The 18551-nt window shown below is 38.7% G+C and overlaps 1 protein-coding gene across 1 annotated transcript; it reads right to left on the bottom strand.

The window, feature by feature from the left end:
• Positions 1-614: 614 nt before the first annotated feature.
• stk24a (serine/threonine kinase 24a (STE20 homolog, yeast)) lies at positions 615-18362 on the bottom strand. The gene is made up of 10 exons (XM_041807047.1): positions 17853-18362; positions 14605-14835; positions 10498-10554; positions 10260-10368; positions 8039-8196; positions 5317-5502; positions 5091-5236; positions 4771-4978; positions 4459-4595; positions 615-1233 (listed from the first exon to the last, which is right to left on the bottom strand). The coding sequence occupies exons 1-10, from the start codon at positions 17892-17894 to the stop codon at positions 1200-1202; spliced, it is 1308 nt and encodes a 435-aa protein (XP_041662981.1). The 5' UTR covers positions 17895-18362; the 3' UTR covers positions 615-1199.
• Between the last annotated feature and the right edge of the window lie 189 nt (positions 18363-18551).

The raw sequence follows: 18551 nt of genomic DNA, 5'->3' as shown, positions 1-18551 counted from the left end.
GCTACTTTGTTTATAGTCAAAGGCATTTATACTTGAAGTGCAATTAAAGCTGTAGGTGCGCTGAGGAGAGAGATAGTACCACTGCAGCTCCTAGGAAGACTAACAGAGTCTGCTGATTAAGAAACAAGATGATGGCACTGCCCTGTTAATGGAATGAATGGACGACACCTCAGTTTATCTAGGCAGTCAAAAACACACAGCAAAGGATAGAGAAAGTGAGTTAGGCAAAATACAACAGAACAACACAACTTTAGGCCTTGTTGAGTCGGTCTGATGACAGAGCATCCAGTGTTTACAAATGGTAGGGGCTTCAGCGGTCCAGCCTATTTTCAAATGTTTTTTTACATTCTTCAAGATTATTACAACCCCAGCATAGAGAGAAACCAAATAAAGATTAAGAAGTCTTTCATAAATCAAGAGAAAAACATGATAAAGGGCATTTTCATTCACTGGATGATACTTAAAAAGTTAAACAGCTGGAGAAATCAAAGACTGATATACAAAAGAACAAGTAGAAAGGCAAGGCAATCTCATATATGGCCGTTTTAGTCTCTCAAAATATTTACCTCAAAACCATTATCTACAGTTTGCATTTGGCCATTTGTACACAGTGGTTCCATTAGAAACACTCCTTTATTCTTTTCTGTAGAAATTAGCTTATTTACAAGTCTTTACAGCCACCCATAAGAGCTCTCTCCATCTCCCAGAGGACCCAGTCCACTTAAAGCAGGATACCTGAGTTTTCAACAGAATGCTTCACTCATCACTCCTCACCACACGTTTCACAGGATGTCTCGCACAGCCACACAAACACATGCACACAATTAATTAAGCAAGGTATTTCCTCTGAAAGGATGCAGAGTGCAAACCTTTGCGAAAAGCCACAAACTCACTAAAAACCAAAAACAAAAGAGTCCTTGCAGTAAGAAAGCTAACTCCACCCTAAAATGAAAAGAGATTTGAAGGAGGTATTAAGGAGGGACATCTTACAGCAGGCTGGCCACTCACTGTCCAGAACAGGACCCTCTGGTGGTGTGTTAGCATATAAACAGACATTAAGTAGGCCAGGATTTGCTTCAGGCAAATGAGTGATGGGAGACCTTCCTGGGAGACTTCATCTCAGCTGTGGAGGTCAGAGGAAAAGATCTGACTGCTGCCACCAGGGTGGAGAATTAGAGCAGAGCTGGATGAAGCTCCTCTCAGTGACTGGCAGCTGCGTGCGGCACAGAAAACCTGACAAACATCAGAAACAAGTTATATTTATCTTCTGAAAAAGTGTGAAAGAAAGTGACACTGATGACTGGAACAGTCTTAACACACCAGCAAACCTCTGGAAGGATCTAAATTAAAAGCACTTGTCTATTTCTATTGGCTTGTATGACACTTGTAGGACACTTTACCTGTTAAACAAAAGCTACTGAAACGTTTCTGAGTCTGTTGTTGCTAAAATCAAGCAAATAATGTGGTTATATTTAAATCTTTTAATGTCTACTACTTTTTTTATAAGTACCCAGAAATCTACGGACACTGACACCAGTCTCAGCTGTAGTTTCTTGCATAAACAAAAATTCAACCAACCTTAATGATATTGTTTTTCAGGTCAATATTGGTTATTCTTAGTTCATGAGACCAATAACAAATACTGGAATCAATGATTGGAAATAAAATGCAATTCATGTGATAAAAATGACACTACATGATTAAAAAAAATGAAGGAAAACAAACAGTTTGGCACCAGCTCTATCAACCTGAGAAAAAGCAGAAGTGATGCCATATGCTCACTCTGTCAGCTGCACCACCCTTTACAATGAGTCCAAAATTGTTCAGCCTTCCCATCTACCAAATATTGTGTTGGCTATAATATAGAATGATCCATTGCTTGTTTGTTGAGAACTACATAAGATGAGGAACTTTAAAAAAATAATCACATATTAAATTGCCATCGCAGTAAGATTATTTTTCCTATTCTTTCAGCCCTTGTAATGACAAGACTGAGCTAGCAAAGCATTTTTGTCCTCATATGTACCAGGACATCTCACTGCCACTCTACAATACTGATGACAAAGGAATTAGTGATGGTCAAAGAGCCTGATGTTAGGCATAATCAAGGCGACAAAGATGCAGGGGAAAACAGTTAATGCACAATACTGTCCGTCTTGTAGTGAGAGACTTATTGCGCATTAGCGTCTTACATAAATCTCTTTAAATTGAAAGATTACATGAGTTATGGCAATGGAAACAATGCATGGTCTCCTCCAGTCGCAGTGGTGTGAACTGGGAGGCGTTTACAACGCTGCAGAGTGGAACGTCACAATCAGAAGCAACTTTCAACTTGCCTTGTCACAAATCTTTGGTCTGAACTGGGCTTTTAAGACCTTTATGGCAGCAGCCATTTACTGGAGGCAGGTGGCTGAGACCATGTGACCTGGATTGTGGGCCTGAATGACAATGAATATTAATAATTACTTTAACTGACCAGTACGTCTGGTGCAGACCAACTGGATTCAACTTTAACTGTTAAGCTGGCTTACTGCCAGCATCCCCTGCTGACACTTATATAGGTCGCTTCCACCAAGCAGTCCGGTTCAGTTCTGTACGGCCCGCTTTTTCTTTTTTTTTTTTTTTTTTTTTTTTTTTGAGTTTCCATTGAGCAAAAATTGGAAAGGGTCCCAAAAAAATGACCTGTACCTTCTCACTTGGCACCCTTCCAGGGGGGTACCAGTCTTAACTCTCCATCCAAAAAGCTGGGGCTACACACACACCAATAGAGGTTTGCACTGATGTCACGTCAGCATGCAACATGACCGCTTGGTTCTAGGCTGCAAAACACAAAGTCTCTGTGAGGCGAGGGCAAAATCGGGAGAAAAACAGACTAATATCTGCTTGAATCTGGGATATTTGGACTCAGTGGAGATCCACACAGTTCCCTAGTGTGTGGATATTTATATGTGGGCACAAATCAAGTTTCCTGATGTTTATCTGGACCTGATTTTAAGAACACAAAGCAGAGCCTGAAGGCTCACATCAGCCTCGTCTATCAGCAATGGACATGAAACTAGGAAGGAGTGCTTCTTGGACTAAAAAGTTTGAGGTGCTCTTTGAAAAAGGGGTTCCTGGAGTCGTTGAATAAACAAGCAAAAACTCCAAGGCACTCTCTGCAAGCATTAAAATGCCTTTGTTTTCATGGCATGGTAATGTGTAGACCTAAAAACACACTTCAACATGTTTCGGCATTAAGCCTTCATCAGTGTGTCAAACAAAACTTGACTTCCTGATGAAGGCTTGATACTGAAACGAGTTGAAGTGTGTTTTTAGGTCTACACATGACCATGCCGTGAAAATAAAGGCATTTTAATGCTTGTAGAGAGTGCCTTTGAGTTTTTGCTTGTTTATTCAAACCTTTAGCTTATTTTTAATGTGACGAATTCTCATGGTACAGCTCTAAACTTTTTTATTATGTCAAATTTGGCCACAGGGCATTCTTTTAAATAAGATTATTGATCTTAATGAGGTTTTCCTGGTTAAATAAAATTAAATAAATATAAATCATTATGGACTAGATATATTTGCATATTAACGTACTGTTGCGACTCAAAATGTTTCTGTACACGTATTCCAGCAGCTGAGGATCTGTACTGACCACGGTTAACATAATTTAGATGTAATTATTTATTTTAAAAAGCACCTTCAGCTGAAATAAAGAGGTTTAATGCTTATTCCCTTCTTATTTTTGTCACTCATCCTTTCTACAACTCTGCAGCTGGACCAGCAGACTCGTGCAGCATGTTACTTCACATGCATGGCCTTTACAGCCGGCCCACCAAGTGAGGGCACAGGTGTCTGTGGAAACGCAAACTACTTTGGTGTTTGGCGTGCCGAATCAATCAATCAAACCGGACCACCTGGTGGAAGCATGGCTATGGTCTAGCCAAATACTGTTGTGGTCAGGACGTTAGGTGACACCTTGGACAGTGAAATCAGACGCACCTCAAGTCGAGCAAAAGTAGTGCACTTAATTGACAAAAGGTAAAACATAAATAAAACGCAGACACAGAAAGACTGTCCAAAAGCCAAATACTGGCCTTGATAATTAGCCAAGCTGATTACTGGTCAACCCCTTGTGAGCATGTTGGCAACAGCAAGAAGTTTAGTACTGCAGATTATCATTTGGCAATAAAGCTCAGATATTTTATAGTAGAAAAAAGTATTGGAGCAATAGACTACTTTAAAAACAGAGATTTGAACAGATTTGAATCCATCAACTTGTAAGGAATGTAAATATTTTCTTTAATTTCATATATCTTGCCTCTTTGCCTGTCTTCACTAATTTTAAACTGCATTTCCTTACCATTAAAGTGAATTTTAACAGATAAATAAAGCACAGTGTGTTAACATATCATGAGGCGTTAACAGGGTAAAATTAGCCAAAGAACAGAACAAAGAGGGAAACAGCCTTACCTCTGAAGTCTCTGCACTAGTTCAGCTACCAGGGAGTCACAGATCCCCGGGTGTGTTTCTTCTGCCTCAAAAATGGCCTTCCGCAGCTCCTCTGCAGCCTCAGGTTTGCCGTTACTCGTCGCACCCTTTTCTTTCAACTGTAACAACACCAGCTTTCAGAAAACAGAAGCATACAAACTATGATAAAAAATATTCCACTAGTGGTGTTATCTCTGAAAATTAAACACCACACATTTCATCCTCTGTCATGAGCATCAATGCTCTCTGAATCAGTTCCATAAAGGTGATTTGTTCTGATCTTGATGTGGTTACCTCAGTAAACAGTGGAGAAAAGATTGTTGATAAGCTTTGTGACAAAGGCCTCCTTGGACACTCCTGCACCTGGTTGTCTTGTTGTCTTTCCAGCTCTGCGGGCTGTGCTGCTCCATTCTGAAACGTCTTTAAGTCCTTCTCCTTGATGGTGTTGAAGATCCAGTCGTTTGCAGCGTCATCTCCTCCAGACGCTTGGCCATCAGACTCCCTGCAGTGACACAGGAGTTAAGGAAAATAATTTCAGTCAACAACAGCAAGCAACACGTGCAAATGTTGCGGTATTTTTCTCTAGATTTTAAAGTCTACATGTCTTCACTTACTCGTCAGATTCTTCAGAGCTCGATTCATCCCGAGACTGTTCTGATTTCCACCTCTTGTATCTGTCAATCAGCTCTGTCAGATATGTCGTCTTTTTGGCATGCCTTACTATGTACTTGTGTTTCAGCAGCTCTTTGGCAGTTGGCCTCTAAGGAAAACAGAAAAAAGAAAGGGTGAATACCAAGCAATCTTGCTTATAACAATATAAACAAAGTCTTACACACTTACAAAGCTTGGCTCCTTATTTAAACAGGCTTCAACAAATTCTTTAAGCGGTTTACTGTAGTTTCCCTCCAGTGTTGGTGGATTGTTCTTTGGGATGAGGAATAAGACCTTCATAGGATGAAGCTCAGAGTGAGGCGGCTCTCCTTTAGCCAGTTCTATTGCTGTTATTCCTAATGACCAGATGTCTGCCTGTAAAATAAAGACATAAGGGAAAAAAATAAAGATATTCGGATATAATTAAAGCAGCAGAATCTCACTCACTCCTCCACAATTAGAAAATGTAGCACAGTGCTGTCTGAAATGACATTTAAATAGGCTGATTTAAGCAGCATGGGTGTTTTAAAGGAAGCTCTGCAGACTGAAGACTGTGACATAGTGGCTGTGTTGAGAGGCTGCTCTGACTCATGTTGTGGCTATCCTAAAAATACAAATTTGCTCATTTCTAGTCTAGAAACCCAGCCTAAAAACCTCAGACAAAAACAAGCACACATGAGTATGACAGAACAAGAGAGGACAGAAAGATACAGGTCATGTAGAAGAAACTTGACAGGACAAAACTGATGCTGTTAACATAACATGGGGAAGTTCACCTATCCTTCTTTAAATCTAGCTTTATATAACTAAAGCCTTTATTATTTTATGCATTTCCTCATTCTTTTTTTTAATTGCTGGAATTACAGTTGTGGGAACTGTATAAATGGAGAGCTGCATCCCTACAAAGGCAGATATCTCTTTTAATACAGATTGCGCACTCTTCATTATAAGCTGTGATAGACCTGTATGGTTCTTTTATACCATCCTAGTATTTGTTTAAGGTAATTTAATACCTTTTTTTTTTTTTTAATAAAAAGCACTTACAAAATGAATGCCTCTTGAAAGACTAGGGCTGGCCAATCAATCGCAAATTAAATCGCAATATGGCCTGCTACAAGTTTCATATAGCAGAAGTTTCAATATTTCTTTATAGAAATTTGTGTCAAAATACTAGTTTAAAACCTTTTTTTTCAGCAGAGATGTTATGCATTACATATGCAATCATTCAAGTGCTATTCTTTTAGAATAGTCTACAAAAAAAACCTACTTTCTTCATTTTTGTACATTTTTCTGATTAGGTATAAAAATGACATAAAAAATGATCAATTCCTTCAATACAATAAGTCATATCCAATTTGCAATACAAGTCAAAATCATCCCTATTAGATATATATTTTAAAATTGTCCAGTCTTAGTTTAATCTAATATTGTGTTGGTTGTAATACAGAAAGATTTATTGCTTGTGATTGTTGGAAAATACATAAAATGAAGAACCTAAGAAATAACTGCATATCAAATCGCAATGGCAATATTGGGGGAAAAAAAATCACAATAAGATTATTTCCCTAATCGTTCAGACTGAATAAGATTGTCCTCCAGGATTTTCCTACTCTTTGCCGCATTAATTTCACTCTCTACCTTTACAAGCCTGCCAGGGCCGGCTGCTGAGAAGCATCCCCACAGCATGATGCTGCCACTATTGTGCTTCACAGTAGGGATGGTGTGTTTGTGTCTCCCACATGCCTTTTGGTGAACTCTAGCCCAGCTTGAATGAGTTTTCTTCAACAGTGGCTTTCTCTTTGCCACTTTCCCATAAAGCTATGACTGGTGAAGAACGCTAACAACACTTATTGTATGCAGAGTCTCTCCCATCTCAGCTGCTGAGGCTTGGAACTCCTTCAGAGTAGTCAAAGGTCTTGGTGGCCTCTCTCACTAGTCTCATTCTTACATGATCACTCAGTTAGTGAGGATGGCCTGATCTAGGCAGATTTGCACATGTGCTATATTCCTTCCATTTCTTGATGATGGATTTAACTGAACTCTCGGGCTTCATGGTTAGTGCCTTGGGACTCTACTCTGTAACTTAATTGACTTTTAATGTGTTATGCATTTTTTGTAACTTAAAACTTAAAAAATGACACATGACATGCAAAGTTTTGACTAGACACTTCTAATAAGCTCTTTTGTGAACTCCAAAATTTAAATCTTAAAGCTCACTCACCTGCATACCTGTTCACATGTTCTTTATGTCAGTTGATCTTTCACCAAAGGAAGTCATAAAATTTCCATCTACACATGATTTTATGGACTTTTATGCTTTTACCGTTCCTCTCTACTAGTGTTTTTAGACAGAGATGGTTCTGGTTCTAGAGTCTCAGAACCATGGTGCTTTTTGGTGAAACAGCCTGTTTTCACACCAGTTTAACAGGAACCAAAGTGGGAGGACATGATGGATACGTATTATCACCACGTCTCAATGTTACAGTAAATAAAACCTTTATTTTGCTTTTAAAGAATTGTGGGTATTTAGGTTATAAATAAGAGAGGTAATCATTCCTCCAATGATAAAACTTCCATCAATTTGCTCCATTCTCTGAATCTCAGAGAGCCTTTCCTTTTCCCTCCTTATGAATGATTTTGGATTTACCCACAGGTCACCTAGCAAACTAGAAGAAGTCCAGCTACTCTAGATGTTCACTACAAACAAGCATACAGTACACCTACAGCCCTTCTGGTCTTTTCAGCTGTCAAAAAATACCACTGCCATGTCTTGCAAAGCGTCCTACCTGTGGTGTTGGTAATTTATTGAGTTTATGCATTTTTAGAATTATATGAAAGGCCTTGAACCATTTACTCCCTCTAAAACGTGTGCATTTCTTTCATTCATGGGTGTAACACAGAGCTGCCTGACCTTTGAATCGTAGGCAGATTGCTTAATGACTTCAGGTGCCATCCAGAAAGGAGTACCAACAAATGTGTTCCTTTTTATCTGGGTGTCTGTCAGCTGGCCCGCCACTCCAAAGTCTGCCAGCTTCACATCGCCTTGTTCTGACAGCAACACGTTGGCAGCTGGGAATGAGAGACACAAAATATGAGCGGCTTCAAACAAAGCTGTCAAAACTTTTCACAACGTCAACTTCCTGGTACTGATTTTTGTTGGTAAGACCTGATTATTTTGTTTCTAAAGACTTTAAGGAACAGCACGAGTGACAAAAGATCTCTGATCAGGAGACAATCACTCCTCCTTGTTTAGAAACTAGAAGACATTTCATACAAAAAGTAATGATCAACAGACACAGTACTGATAAAGAATAAACACCTGATCCCAGCAGATGTCGAATTTATTCATTTTTGTTTCAGCATCTGGTAAACACCGACCCTTTTGAGCAGTGGTGGGCAACTGGGGGCCAAGGGGCCCATGCGGTCCTCCCCTTAACTCGTTGTGGTGCTGAAACTAATTTCAAATTTCTAGAAATTGTAAAAATTAGGAAGATATGAGGCTGCACGGTGGCACATGGGTTAGCACTGTTGCCTCACAGCAAGAAGGTCCCTGGTTCCCTTCCCAGTCAGGGCCTTTCTGTGTGGAGTTTGTATGTTCTCCCCATGCATGCGTGGGTTCTCTCCCGATTCTTCGGCTTCGTCCTACCACCAAAGACGTGCTCGTTAGGCTAATTGTTGACTCTAAATAGGCCGTAGGTGTGAATATGAGCATGCCTGGTTGTCTGTGTCTATGTGTCAGCCCTGCAATTAACTGGCGACCAGTCCAGGGTGTACCTGGCCTCTCGCCCAATGACAGCTGGGATAGGCTCCAGCACCCCTGCAACCCCCAACGGGATAAGCAGTATAGAAATGGATGGATGGAGGAAAATATAAAAAAATCACCAATTGAAACATGAAAAAACAAACACAAACAATTATCTAAAGACTACCACAGATAAAGGTTTTCAAAAACATGCCCAATTCTTTCAACGTGCGACAAATAATCACAGATTTTCCAGCTTTGTTACATAAAGTGCTTGGTTTAGAAAGAGAGGGTAAACTCAGCAAACCACACACTAACAGATTCTGTGCTTCGACTACCAGAGTCTCAGCCTTGTCTCGTCTCTCAAAACACCTCGCACAGTCAAACTTGACTTTACAGTGAAGAAGCTCCTGTAGTTAGCTGTTAGCTACATGTTCAGTCTATCCCTCCCTTATCTGTGGGCTGTTTTACAGAAAAAAACCCTTTTTTTTCCAACAAATCAACAAGTTTCTCCTCCAGTTCTGAAGTCCATCCAACTTTGTGCATCTGTTTACCAACTACCTCCATAGAATTGCTTTGTATAATCACTGCCATGGCTATGCTATTGTTCCACTTCCTCCTTCAGTCAGCCTGCTTCCCACTTGGTTATTTCTCCATATCACAAGTCTGCTCATGTGTGCATGGGTGCTCACCACACATTTTTGGTTGTAAATTCTAAACAAGTTTTCGATCTGGCATCGGAGCGCCTCCGATGAGGTTGGAGAGGGAAAATTTTACTCATAACACACCACACAAAACAGGATAATCTGGCAAAATAATCTGAAGAACTTTACGATCATCTGGCCTTTGCTGACTTTGGTCGGAAAGAAGGATTCAGCCCAACGGAGTGTGACCTGCTTTAGATTACTAGTAAATGCTAGCAAGGTAGAGATATCATTGGCTTTAACTGACAGTATAAAAATGTAATATGTATAATTAAATGCATTTGTATTAAAAATACATATGCTGGTATAACACACTAAAATAATAACCATTAACTTGTATGTTCATTGCACTACAAGACCCTTTATATTGGCTTACATTCTGTTTTGAACTAATTACATCAAGCAACATGATTTTCATTTGCCTGATGAAACAGATATATTGTTCCTTTTGTTAAATTAAAGTAACTACAATAATTATAAATTGAGAATATTGCTCAGTTTGTAACTTTGGTAGTGAGAATCAAAATAATGTGGCCCTCCCTGTAACCAAAGTTGCCCATTCCTGCCACAGATTTATGACTCTAACTTCAGCATTATAAACATGACTTCAGATTATATCTGGGATAAACCATTTACAAGAGCTGTAAAAAAAAAAAAAGCTTGTGAATGGCATGTTTCAAACTCACCTTTGATATCTCGGTGGATTTTCTTTTCAGAGTGCAGATACTCAAGTCCTTTCAGGATCTCTCTCAGAATTGTGGCAATCTGGGTTTCATCCAGAGCACCTGGTTCCAGCTAGGAAAACAAATTAGGTGGACATAAGTGAGTGACATTTTTGAGATGGCACAGATTTCACATTCTATTTCACATCAGAAATCTCTCATTATGGCATGCTGATAGAGTTAATATTTTATTTTGGCTTACCAAATCCAGGGCTGATCCTCCACCCAAATATTCCATAATAATCCATAATTTTGTACCCTGAAAAACAAGTCAGTTGTTAATTAAAGTCACAGTTTACAGAGTTTTCTGGAAATACAAACTCAAAGGCTGACAGAAGTTACATAATGACAAATTCTAGTTAAACCAAATGGCAAGTCGATAGTTTCAACACTGATAAATGGATTTAATATTCATGAAGCATCACTTCCTAACAATTGTTCTGTAGAAAGCCAAAAACACACTCAGCTCAGTCAGATAGAGATACAGAAGCCTGTTACATAACATGATAAAAGAGATCTGCAAATGTCAGCTGAGATCTTTAGCTGCTTATTGACTAAACCTAGCTATAAAAAACCTAAATAATGTATTGATGACATGTTTGACAATTAGAATGGTTATGTTTTCCTGCATAAGAGGCTACTACTGTGTTAAATGTCGTGTTAAGTCAACAGCTATTTCTTTGGGGTAAAAAAATACATTCTCAATTGTTTCTTTTCCTGACAACATGAGTAGATAAATTGCTTCTGTCACAAAGAGAGCCCTGGCACTTTTTCTACTACAGTGAGAGTGAATCCTATTATTGTCTGAACCACCACAAGCATCTCAGCTGTCAGATCCAGCTGTGCTCAGAAAACTTGTTTTCTACACAAATGCAACATTTCCAAATGAATAAATAAAACATCACCTGTAGACAAACAGAGTGTCAGTACAACTCAAGAAGATCTGTGGATGTGTCATCTGCGTTTGTGAGCTGCAGTCTCCTGGCTCACGCTTTCTACAGGAGCTGTCAAACTTACTCCAACACTATCTGATGCAGATACAGACACTGTATCTCACCCACAACTTCTAACACAGATCAGCACCCACCTGTGGGATCTGTCTCTTCCTGTTTTCCTTCGGGGAAGAGTGTGATACCAATGTAAAAAAAAGCCTTGAACCCAAAAGAAAGTCTTTACTCATATTTAGTCTTTGTGTTATGTTGTGAATACCCATGGAAATAAGCACTACTGTGACTGGATTCCTTTACCCTTAATATCAAAAGTGGGATCATTTATGGGTTCATAAAGTTTTGCTTTAAAGAAAAATCTGAATTTTCTTGCTGAAATTTGACCTACTTTTATCTAAGAAGAGCAGGGTTTTAACACAATTTGAGCAATCAGTACTTAGGAGATTTAAGCAACTTAATTACCTCCATGAGCTGCTTGATTCAGTCACCGCTGAGCACGGTGGAAGACAGGATAAATTCATGTGACTAAATAAAAAATGCTTATTCCTGTTGATTTTAGAGCATGACCTTGCACCTTTCCCAAATATTTTTGCCTGAGTTCTCTACTTCTTCACCCACAGCCTGTACTCTGCAGGACTCTTCTATGTATAGCCACCTCACAGTTTGAAAACCTGCACACCAAAGCCCTGGAATTAAAGAGCAGCTATGATAGCATGACCACAATAAGCAAAAACTCTGATGGCAAAAAAATGATGCATTATCATCATCACTTTCCCCCTGATTCTTCATAAAGCAGACATATTTTGTTTACATTTGTGTTTGTTTCTTCTAACACACAGGATTGTTAAAACATTAGAAGCTAATTTTTGGTACAAATCCTATGGCAGACACTTAATGATGTATTTTGAGTGCTACTTGGAAAAATAACTCCCCCAGAAAACCTTAAAAAGGGCAATTTTGACCTCAGAAATAATCCACTGCATGTCAAATCAATCAGCTTGTTTCCCACACTGCAGAAGGCTTAAAATGTCAATTTAATTGCTTTTTAATTGCTAACCTAAATCTTTATCCATCAAATGTGTGCATGAAAGAACATGTTAGATAAATATCACCGATCCTTGAAAAACGGGGACAAAACAGGTTCAGAACACGACTTTATAGTTTTGTTTAACTACAGTAATTGAAGTGGAGATTTGTGTAGGTTGAGGTTTCAATAGCTGTCTATACTTTTGTCTATAGTTGTCTCAACTGGTGGGTCGGGACCCAGAAGTGGGTCATGGAGCAGTTTTCAGTGACTAGGTGTCTGGGAAAAAATGGTGGTGGAAGTCCTGAAGTCGTTATTGAACATGCATCAATACCTTTTATTTTATTCTGTTTTACTGTGACATTGGGTGAATTTAAATGTTTGATCAGTATTTCAACAAATTTATCTCTTTTGTTACAATAAATGGCTGCTTTTCTCATGAAAATACAGTAATTTCTCAAGTGATAGGGAAAATTAGCAAAAATCAACACATAATGACGGGGAAAGAGGGTATAAAATTAGTCAGTTTTGTCCCTTTTCTTTTTTATATCAGGTGTGATGATTAGGCCACTCATGCTCCAAATAGCAACATATTCAATTAACTAAACATATGTTGTTGAAATTTTTTTGGGAAATTTGGGTCGCGATGTGTCGTAAGACAGACTGGTGGGTCCTGAAGCCGGACCAGTTGAGAACCAATGGACTATAGAAACAGATTAAATTAATTTCTTCATCCAAAACATGACTCTTCAACTCCATCAGACACTAAAATGTGTCTAATTTTCATGTTATTGATTGAAGATGAAGAACAAATTTTCAGTAATCTAATGCTGGTATTCAGTAATGATGTTTAGTAATAATAAAAAATAGTTTTACTTTTTTCTCACTCATCTAACTCTGAATTTTTTTTTTTTTTTTTTTTTAAGATTTATTTTTGGGCTTTTTTGTGCCTTTATTAGAGGGAGGACAGTGGATAGAGTTGGAAGCAGGGAAGAGACGTGCAGGAAATAGTGCCATGGGCCGGATTTGAGCCTGTGTCGCCTGCGTATATGGTGCGCGCCCTTAGCCACTTGACTACCGGCGCACCCCTTCTAACTCTGAATTTTATGACCATATCAAACTAATCTTTTAAAATAAATTAGTTATGGTTTCATATAAATTAGCTGGTGTTTTAACAAATAAGCAGAATTAAATGAACAGAAGATAATACAATTTTGTAAAAATCAACAAATCCACCATCAATGGGGATAAATAGTGATGGCTTAAACTAGCTTTTTACCCCAAATTATTATCTTTACTGAATATAGATAAAGAAAAAATGATGAAAATAAAGGTGAATCCAAGCTCTCTGCATGCTCTGATTAAAATGAATACACATTTTTCTGTAATGATCAGATTCACACCCCCGGGTGTGGATGTGGCTCCTGTGGTTGGTATTTTTTTTCAACAATTTGGCCCTTCAGTTGAGCAGGGTTGAGTAACACTGTAGTGCAAGTTGTTTGACTGTTTAAAAAAATTGAGAAAAAAAGAAAACCAAAATGAAAACTGATGGATGCCTTCATGATCTCTAACGACAGCAGTCTGCTACTCACTGCAGAACTAACAAACTATGGATCTCAACATTAGCACTTATGTTCTGCAGCACAGGCTTAAATACAAGCAAACACGCACATAAACCCAGCAGGAATACTTTGCTTACAACCTACACACAAGTAAGCTTTAATTCTCCTCGTCAGCCAGCAGCAGCCTGTGGCTAATGGACCGCCACTTCTCTCCTTGCTGCTGTTAAGTAATATGGTAAATGCTGTGAGAGGCACTCTTAGCACCTCACATACAGTGTGCCAGAAAATCTATTATAGTCACAAAATGTGGACAGCAACAAAGTGATGCTGTCAATAAAGCTGTTATGGATGATCAAAACATCCAAGACTGCTTGACTGTCAAAGGCTGGCTTGGCTTCTACACAAGGAAAGGGGAAGGATTCCTTCACAATGTGAATGTAAACACACAACTAGAAGTCGGCATGTTTGACCTATGTCATTATTTGTATCTGATGCAAAAAAAGGAACAAATTAAGTGCAATATCTGTGTGGGTAAATACAGTGGTGTTAAAGCCACAAGCTGTAAACTACTGTAGTGTAGGACTAATTCTTGTTACTCAGCAGATGTATATGTGCAACATTACACAGGTAATACTTCTTCCATTGCCCACATGCATTATTTATTGAGCGACATTGCATCCTCTTGTTTGCAGGAACACACTACCGACATGTGCATTAGGCTCGGCAAGGGTTTAACAAATTGCCTTAATGTTTTTTTCCCTCAAGTTAATGCTCACCTTGAGATACGATCCATAATACTTGGTGATAAAGGGGCTGTCACATTGGCTGAGAACTGTGATTTCCTGTTGAATGTCCTCTATTTCGTCCTCAGCTTCTTCCAGATCAATTATTTTAATGGCAACAACTTTTTGAGTCCGCGTGTCGATGCCTTTGAAGACTTCCCCAAAAGAGCCTTTACCTATCCTTTCCAGCTTGGTGAAAAACTCCTCTGGATCCGCTCTGAAGTTCTGGGTGATGAGAAAAAGAGTGAATTTTAAGTCAATAACATCCACGTGTGACTGACAAGCTGAATTATGATACATTTTAAAATTTAACACAAAAGGCACAGGGGGTAAAACTGTAAACGTGAGAGGTTTTTTTAATCTGTCTTCTTGGTTTGACACAGATAAATCACTCAGGCTAGAAGTAAGCTATCCTCTATTGTTTCTCAACTGCAGGGTTAGCATTCTTGGAAAATGGTATTGCCCAAAAAACAAAAGCTATTGTACCATATGACTCAAACAAAGGGTGGGAATTCATACAAAAATAGCAGTAAATATTCTTCCATGACCTGACTTCAACTCCTGCATGCAGACACGCTTTTAAACTTTTTTGATCAATTTGACACCTGAATCAAGTGTCAGTGTAACACAGACATACCTGAGGCTTAATGACCTCCTCCACAAACACAACCCTTCAAGGCAAATTGTAGGACAGCTCCTTGACTTATTGACTTGACTAAATGGCTTATTTCCCCATGGAGTACCAGAGAGGGAGTAATGGTCTTTAAGTTGGCCAGTTCAATTTCCCTTCATGCAGCAGAATCATTATCCTAAACTGTCTGAGTAGAGTTTGCAGTACCATCCTTTCAGTAATAAGATTATTCCAAAATGATCCGGAACTGGGAAAGACAGCTTTTTCAAAAAGCATCACAAATATGATGAAGGTGATCAGATCACTGAAAAATAAAAACATCACACCCTATCAGTATTTTATATCAAAGAATTGAACGCTTAAATTACCAGGTAACCTAGCACTATGAAGATGGATGATCTGTTGGCTCATATAGCATATTGCTTTGCCCCCCTAGAGAACAGTTTCCAGTAAAAGTGCTAATGCATGGTGGTCAAACCTTTACGGAGGGGGGGATGAGCAGCTTCACTTTGAACAACTGGCAAAGGGGGGGCTGCTGAATTTAATAGCAAAGGGACTTTACAACAAAGACAAGAGAGCGGTGCAGACTAAAGCAGAGTAGAAACAACACGTCCAAAATACTATCATAACACTGGTGTGGTCAGTCATCCAGGTGAAAATCATAATGTTGAGGCTGACCTCTGTAAAAACAAAGGGAAAAACAACAAGAGCGCTGCTGCCACAGACTACACATGATGGGAATGTATTTGCCATATCCACAGTCAGCAGGTTTGCAGCGACAACTAAAGCTGCCTGAACCTCGCTCTAAAAGCATGTGTTTGATGCTCTCCCATCTGCACCACACAACTGTGTAGTCTAGTGTCATCCACACACCACACCCTTGCGGTTAAAGGCTCACTGCCAGCCTTCAAACTGCTAACACTCCTCTGCATAGGAAGCCCAGGGCTCAGGTCCATCTTTTTTATTATTTTAACCTGTTTTTATGTTGAAATATGGTAGATTTTTTCTTTAAATGAGGAACTGTTCGGTGGGAGTTGCAGTCAAAAAAGTTTGAAGAATCCATGCCACTGCATGTGCAATAACAATCCTAGAGTATATCAAACTGTGTGCAATTAATTTTTAACTATGTGTGTCTATATTAAATCACCTTGGGAAGAGTTTATGGCAGTGTAGTCGACTACAGTAGTATAGTTGACATGTACTGACTGCCAAAATTAAAAAATTAAATTAAAAATTAAACTTCAGACAAAACAAACAAACAAACAAAGATTAAAATGTAATACGTTCAGTTTTTAACCACACACAAAAATAAGTAAAATAAGTAAATAAACTACAGCTGAAACTCTAAATCATAACCAGGTAAATGATTTGTTACTATTGTCTTATAATGGCAAACTTTTTTAGCTTTAAAAGGGGAATTTAAGTTAAAAGTATTTAAAAATATAGTTGCTTAATTATAACTGGATGGACAGACTATCAGTGACACTGATTACATAATCAGTTAACTGATTAATTTCTTGCGCAACAATTCCATAGAGTTTTGTGCCCAGGTTCTCAAATCTAAAGACTGTCTTTTTTGTCTTGTTTCATATTAAAGTAGACTAAATATTTCCCTTAAGTTTGTCTGTTACAAGTGCTGACCTGGTACCGCCAGATGGACAAATTCTTGCTTAACTTTTGCAGAACAGACAAGTTTGCCAACCCAAATGAATGGAAGGGGAAACACTGGCAGACTCAATATCTTAGTATCTTCACTGCTGGCAGGACAAAATAAATAATTTAAATCTTCAGTGGAAAATTCTGAAAAGTTTATTCTCTGTTCTCCTACCTTTAACACCTCTATGGGATCACAGGATAAAAAGAATAACTTTTAGTAGCATTAAATGGCCACTTTCTAAGTCTAAAGAAAGCTGACTGACTCAATCATTTAGACAATAATGATCAATAATGGAATTAAGAGTCACTAGCGGCCTTGGACAGAACCAATCAACATGATAACAGGAGGACAAATGACAACCAGTGACATATAACATACTGAAGGAAGTAAATACACCGAAACAGGTCAGCATTTGGATCCATTATAGCCTTACAATATAACAATTAGTGGTTTACAGGGAAAAATGATTATATTTTTTAGTTTTAAGTCATTACTCACACCAAAATGCCAAACATTTTATATGACCTGCTTCTACAACAAAAATTTTATCAGCAAGCTATCAGCACGTATACCCACACTTCATATAAATAATTTTAGCCTACACTGACCTCTGTTGAAATAAAAACGAGGAATAAACTGACACAGAATCGAAAGAACATGTACAGTTTTAGTTTTTTTTTTTTTTTTTTTGTGAAGAAAACTCTTCGACAAACAGGAAGACAGCCTGGTTATCGTTACCTCACATCACAGACTGTCATAACAGTTTCTGGACTTTGACAAGTAGGTGCATTTATCGCTAGAAACAAGACGTGATAATAATCCTGTTGAAGATAAAGTTATTTACAGACGTTAAGTTTAACTTTTGAGCACAGTTTCCTGGTAACACTTATTAAAATGTTTGGAGTCTCTGGAACAAATGAACTTAAAGTTAGTAAATCAAGACATTTTATTTACCTGAACGCCTGGCAGTCCGCTCTGTATAGGAGAATGAGCCATGGCGTCAAACAGCAAAGATGACGCCTTTCCTCGTCTTTTTCTATCCTTACTAGATGTTGAGGGTTATTTTCCGGGCCGACCCCTGGTTTGGACGACGTGGTCCGTGTTGCAAACTCTGAAATTGTCAGAGTTTATTTGTCAAAGTGGTCTTTTCACTTCAAAAAGCGCTTGAGTTGACGACTTGTACTTCGAGCTGCCTGCCAACCTTCTCCCCACTCGCCTTCCGCAGTTAGCGAACGTTAGCTAGGCTAGCTACTTTAGCAGCTAGTTAGCAAACAGTTAGCTGAGTACTTGTGTCTTTGTAGACCGGTGCGGTTTCCCGGCATTGGACTGACAGTTTCCCGGAGATATAATGGAGGTCTACCTGAAAACAGTCGTTCAGGGTACATAAGCACACACGGCTGTATAGTTGCAACGCTTGTTGTTCTATTCTCTCATCACTTTTTTCTTTCGCCAAGCGCCATCTTGGTTAATGTCATTTTCATTTTCCGGGTGACCAATCAGAGGGATGGAAGAAAACACGGTGTATGTGACGTCATACGCAAATCAAGAAGCGTCACCACAGGAGGAAGAAAGTTCAATGAAGTACCAAACTGTAAGAAAATTTACATCAGACAGAAAAAAATACTGAACCAAAGGATGTAAAACCTTGTATCT

This window comes from Cheilinus undulatus, linkage group 15 (genome assembly GCF_018320785.1).
Source record: "Cheilinus undulatus linkage group 15, ASM1832078v1, whole genome shotgun sequence".
NCBI lineage: Eukaryota > Metazoa > Chordata > Actinopteri > Labriformes > Labridae > Cheilinus > Cheilinus undulatus.
The sequence above is the reverse complement of the archived record's forward strand: the minus strand, read 5'-3'. Positions and strand labels throughout refer to the sequence as shown.